General features: G+C 36.4%; 1 protein-coding gene across 1 annotated transcript; it reads left to right on the plus strand.

Annotated features, from left to right (window-relative positions):
- Positions 1-2470: 2470 nt before the first annotated feature.
- PCYB_081780 (hypothetical protein) lies at positions 2471-4772 on the plus strand (the record flags this gene model as incomplete). The annotated part of the gene is made up of 3 exons (XM_004221916.1): positions 2471-4425; positions 4483-4516; positions 4719-4772. 3 exons carry the CDS (start codon positions 2471-2473, stop codon positions 4770-4772), a joined length of 2043 nt encoding a protein of 680 aa, XP_004221964.1.
- Positions 4773-6634: the final 1862 nt, after the last annotated feature.

Raw genomic sequence — 6634 nt, forward strand, 5'->3', positions numbered from 1 at the left:
TTTTTTTTTTTTTTTTTTTGCATACATATTTTACCACTAGGCGTTTCAGTATAACCAAAGTGGTGCTCTTTTCTGTTTCTCCTTTTTTTCTCCTTCTTCCCATTCAATCCTGTTGCTTTGATATGCTTTGCTTAAACTTATTGTATTTTTTTCTCCGTTTTCTGTCGTAAGAGAATCGCAACAGAGATTATTTTGCCATTATGCAGCACATAAAAACTGATGCAACAGTCACGTAAGGAAGTAACCACATGGGTGACGACGAATTGTATAAGCGATGAAATAATTGTTTTTTACACGTTTTCGTTACTAGGGGAACCGTTTTTTTTTTTTTTTTTTTTTCACAATCTTTATATAAGCAAAAGTGCCATACTTAGAGCGATTACGTGTTTTCCTATGTAACCCTTTTACAATTATTCAAATTGCGCACTTGAATGTGTAAGTGAAATTGAGTCTGTGAATGTATATATGTCCCCCTCGAGCGATTTAGTAAATTTGTACATACGCTTCTTACACAGGGTGTGTTAAAATATAATGCCATTAATTATCTCTCCATTTGCTTTGCACATCGTATATTTCTTTTAACCCCTTTTAATGTTCCCACTTCAAAGGGTATACATGGCTCGGAAACGATTAACAGAAACGAAATAGTTCGAAATTTCACATAAAAAGTAACATTACAGCAGGATGTGCATATGAAAACAAATCACAAACCTAAACGCAGGAGAAAAAAAAAGGGGAAGCAAAAATAGCATATATCGCCACGATGGACTCGAACAATATGGGAGAATTGCGTAAAAATCTCCGCATTGATAACATATATGTTTGTATAGTCCATGTGTCATATGTGCGCGTTTGCCTGTGTAAACATATGTGTTAAAGCATTTGTGTAATTTCGCCTTTTGGTCAGAAATGGTTCGTCATAAATTGTTCTTCCCCACTGCGTTCTGCTGCATTTTTTGCGTAACCTTCTTTTATAACCTTTTAGCAAAATTTTAGAAAATTTTTTGCAAAATATATTTTTTTGTGTGTTTAAATTTGTAGTTTTTTTTTTTTTTTTTTTTTTTTTTTTTTCCCTTGTGTCCATTTGTGGAATTAGCTGACCAGCAGAGCTAAAATCGCGCAAGCGCCCAGCTCTTGTGACAGTTTTTAAATGCGTTTAAATTTCTCCCTTTCGTAATTTTGCCCATTTAGCATTTCTTCGCATCTTGGCATCTTCACATCTGCATATATATGTATGTGTCCACACGCAGAGGAATATGCGCGTTGCCGTACTTACACCTGACAGCGCGTGTTTTTAACCCCCCACAGCGACTGACCGTTTCGTGTCACAGAAAAAAGACAAAAAAGGAAATTATGGCTGTAAGGACTGGCAAACTGTGACATCTCCATGAGTGTGTACCCACGTGTGCGTACCGTGAAACGCGCAACCTTTAACGCGAAAAAACACGGGGTGTACATACGCACGTATGTCTATAGGCACATGCGTATATGCGCACATATATACGCATATCTGGGGCATGCGGAGTTACCTGGCGTGTCCACCTGTTTATGCACACCTGTAGGAGCCGTATATGATGCGTTTTGAGCCCCACATCTCTCCCCTTGCTTCCCTCCCCCAATTGTGCTTGCCCTCAACGAAAATAAAATGAATATAAGATTGGTGTGTGAAATAATAGCCATGATTTTGCTACATGTCATATTTTACAAGGTGTCCATTTATTACTTACTGAGGCATTTAGACATTCTAAATCATTCGAATAAATTTAATAAAAACATTTTTTTCATAACCTTTTTAGTTTGTATGTCTATCTTTTCCCTTTTCCTCTTTGAATTATCAAACATAGTGTCCAATGGTACCATTACGTACATATGGCACATTGACATATGTGTCCTAGTCTTCTTGCTGTATATAGTTATTCCTGTAGAGTTCGTGAATACTATATTTGACTCGAGTAATTACAAAGAAATTTTATCTCCAGAATTTAACTCCCACTCGCACATCAAATTGATAAAAAAATATTATATAAAAATAAGTGCCATTTATAAGGAGCAAAATGGAATTAGCAAAAAAATAAAGAAGCATTTTTTTCTCATTCGAAGCATCATATTTATTTTTTTGGCTAAGTTTAGGGAAATTAAAAAATATGATTTACAAAAAGAATTACAATTATGTCATAGCAGATGATAATACGCTAAATATAAGGAAGTATCTGTTGTATAGTCAGAACGTTGAGATTCAGAAGAAAAATCAAAATAAATTCTTTAATAAGACCATTTTTTACTTACTGGAAAAGAGGAAAAAATGCATTAATTACTACTCCACCGCATTTCGAGACTTCCATCAGTATTACAACAAGGGGCAAGACGAAGGTGGACAAACAAGGGAAGAAAAAAATCGATATTTAAAAAATGCATTAACCGAATATATAACATTCTTGGCATCCTCTGTTTTATGTTTCTACATTACTTAATGTTATTGTACAAATTTATCATCGGAGAGCTCCTCATAAATATCTGTGCCCTTGGAGTAACGACCAATTCTATCGTTGCGGGTATATCCTCCATGTATTTTATATACGATTACATTATCACCTTTGTGTATTATGTGCATATTCCGAAAATACAAATACAGATTTATAATATCGAAGAAAGTATACTAATTAATTTCACTAATTATATGTTTAAAAAGGAGGAACTCCAAAAGTTGCAAAGTAACTTTGACATCCATTCAAAACGGTTTCTGTACGATTCAAAAAGGGGAGGATCTCCTGGGGGGAATATCGTTCCTGTTAGGAATGCTTCTCCTTTGGAAGTACCAGAAAAAAATAATGAAGAATGCAATAAGGAAAAACAGTTTCCATACAAAGAGGAACTCGAACAAAATAATGAACAAGGAATTAATGCGCGAAGTAGAACTTCCATAATGAGAAAAAAAAAAAATCCTATGAAGAAAGCTTCCGTACTTGTGAATTTCACCAACCGGTTAAAAAATATGTGCACCTTTAAAAATAGCAACTTGTTAAATTATGCGGATAGCGGCGGTCAGGTGAGAACCACCGACTTTGCCGTTTTGGAGGACAAGCAGAGGCACTCAAAAGCGACTAAGAAGAAACACAAGAGACTAAATACGCACCATTTTGAGCAACCAAAAAGTAAAAAGAAAAGTGGAAATTTCAGCGACCATGAATCGACTGTTATTAACTATTTTTATAAAAATATAAACAAAGATAATGTGCACCCTTTGAAGAGGTCAAATAGTTGCCCGCTTTCCTTTGCCAAAAGTCATGACGCCCCGTCTGACGGTCTACCCGGTGCGGACGCGACGGAGGAGGGGAAGGTCAGGAAGTACAGATCCCTAAATGTGACGCTTGACAGTGAACTCGCCTCCGCGAAGGGGGAAGGCCCCAGTCGCACGGGGAGTCGAGGCGACAGCGGTGGTGACAGAGGCGGTGACAGAGGCGGGTGCCGACACAGGGATAAACGCAGCCGAGATGAAGGAGCAAACGGGGAAGACACGCCCAGCACGCCCAACACGCCCAACACGCCCAACACGCACAACGTAGGCACCAAAAAATTCTTCTTCAAAAGCATCAGCTTCCCAGTGAACAAATTCGAAAAAACCAAGTACAACGAGAAGAAGCAAAAAATGGAGCGCATTCAATTTTTGTACGAAATGGAAAAGAATTTCCATGTAAAAAATAAAATAAGCATAGATGACAGCGAATTGAAGGACGAGTCCAGCGAACAGAACGACAGCCAGGCAAGTGATGACCACAATATGTATGACTCGTGTAATGAAGATATGCGCAAAATACAAGACATTGAAAATTACAATAAATTAAAAAAAGAAATAGAAAATATTGTGTACACAAATACGAGTATGTATTATTCCTTAAATGCAATATTGAGCAGGAAGTTTGAAATTCAAAAGAATAAAAATTGCCTAGTGGGGAAANTTAATGTCTTTTTAAATTCGGTCATGTTTTTAACAGTCATTTATAAAATTATTATGTCCATTTTGAACATAATATTTATAAGAATATATATAAGGGATCCTTTTTCCAAGATTATCGAAAAGATGTGTTTATTTTTTAATATAAAAAATAATATAGCCATAATTTATGGGCCATATATATCCTTATTGTACATTTCGTACATCGTAGCAATTAACATGAAGAAATTTTTACAACAGGTTATTCAGATATCGACTTATTTTTCTTTTTATTTTAAACTTTTTTCAAACATGTGGATTTTGTTAATTTCCGAATTAATGGGCCTCTATTTTGTGACCAACTCTTTGCTCTTAACTTCCTACATTCCTGTAAATTACAATCACATTATGAATTTTGTCATGGGAAATAATTATGATTATAATATATTTCATTTGCACTCTGATTATGTTTTCATCACGTCCTTTACGTCTACGTTAATTTTTTGTGTCCTTTACATGTTTTATTTTTATTTTTTTTAAGTTTCTCGCAGCTTTTGCCTCGCATTTGTTAGCAATTATTACATTGTGAATGTGTTTGCACCTTCTGCTCGCTGCGCATGTTGCAGTTTCGTTTATCATTCGCGAATGGAAATTCGGATCTTCCCCTTTCTGTTCCCATTTACGTTTCCTCATACTTTTCCTCATACCTTTCCTCATACCTTTCCTCTTACTTTTCCTCATACTTTTCCTCTTACTTTTTCTCGTTTCCTTTTTTTTTTTGTCACAGCGCCTTGCCCGAATGTTTAACACGAGCATATGGTATCGCCTTTTGACTTTTTAATTCGTTAGACTTAATTCGTTTACAGTCCCCTTTCACTTTGCATTTTACGCCGCAAGGTTTTATCGCTTTATCGCTTTATGGTTTTATCGCTTTATCACTTTATGGTTTTAACGCCTTATGGCTTTATCGTCTTATGGCTTTATCGCCTTATGGTTACATTCCCGCGCTGCTCCACAGCGGGACCTTTTTTTTTTGTTCATCCCTCTGCATGGATCCCCCTTTTTTTTTTAATTAAACTTAACATAACGGACACGTACACGTGCCAAGTTACATGCGCATATGCATATGTATATAAGCCTGAGCAAACATATGTTCTGTGCAACCTTTGACAAAGTTTTTGCGTTTTAAAATTACAACACAATGTAGAGTTATAAATGGGTAGAAGGGGAAATGTCGTGGGGGGAGATTGGCATTGCGAAGGGTATGCCAAGAGGTGGTAATTTTCCTGTCATTTCGTCATCAATTTCGTGTAGTCGTGACGCGTAAGACAATTTCCACGTCAATCCTGTTCCTCAGTTTGGTTTAACTTCTATTTGGATATATTTTCATGCTAATGAGATGTTAATTAATCCTTTTTTATTTTTTAATTTTTAAACACCATGACGAGGAAAGTCAAACGCGGAGTTCAACCCAACTTGGCAGCTTTCGCATGACGAACCCTTTAATATAAGTGTCTATCTGTTTGTTCCTCCTTTTTTTCCTCCATTAAAGGTGTTGCAACATTTATGAGAGGTTCTCTGAGTAGCTGATAAAATTACTGCCCTTCACATGCCGACATGCGCACAACAACATCGTGCATGCATCAATTCTTGGACGCGGAGTTGTCCCGCTGCATGGCGCGGGAAAGTGGCAACACAACAGATATGCCCCTTCCCACAAGGTGGAGGTGCTTTTAACAACAAAATTTGAGCCGCACTTTTAATGCGAATAGTTTTTATTATGAGGAAATAAATCCATTTTTATGGTAAAAACGGAGGGCCCATTATTATACACACACACTTTTTTTTTTTTTACAAACGGTGTGTTGAAACTGGTGATCAATTGGGGCAACGATTTAGCACCTTTGTGCGTTAAGGCACATGCGAGGATCTCTTTGCAGAAAAGGGGGATTTTTGGTTCTGCCCACTTTGTTCAAAAAGGAGATGGCCTCATTTTTTCATTATTAAAACACAGAGTTGTTTGTTCATTTGGTTCATGATCTCAGGAGCGTTTTTGCCCATGCAGACGCGTGTTAATTCTGCATGCGGCATGTGCGTAAAGGAATATGTGCACATGCATATGTATGTATATATATATATATACATATATATACATGCATATGTGTTTTTTTTTTTTTTCCGTTGTAGCTCGAAGTGATCTGCCCCTGCATGCGACCATTTTGCTCGCGCACCAAACTGGAACAACCTTCACGATGGCACTCACCTCCTTTTTGTTTAAAAAGGCTCAAATTACAAAGAAGTTGTGTTAAAAAAAATCATGTTAAAAAAAATAACGTTAAAAAAAATTCAAGTTTTATGCAAGCACCATTACGTACAATGTCTTGCTCATAGGTCATGAAAAAAAGGATAATTTTTTAGTACATATTTTTTTTTTTTTTTTTGGCGATAATTCGAACAACGGGCTCATGTAGACTTTTTCGACATTTTGATCTGAGAGATATATTAAAGTTGAGAGAATAATGATCGAATGATGATCTAATAATGATCGAATAACGATCGAATAACGATCGAATAATGATCGAATAATGATCGAATAATGATCAATAAAAAGGGCCTTTTTTTCCCAGATTTGACCTTAAATTGTTGCCCCCTCCATCTTGGGCGCTTTAATTGTAATCATGAGCGTGGAATCGTCGTACACAA

This window comes from Plasmodium cynomolgi, chromosome 8 (genome assembly GCF_000321355.1).
Source record: "Plasmodium cynomolgi strain B DNA, chromosome 8, whole genome shotgun sequence".
NCBI classification, from domain to species: domain Eukaryota; phylum Apicomplexa; class Aconoidasida; order Haemosporida; family Plasmodiidae; genus Plasmodium; species Plasmodium cynomolgi.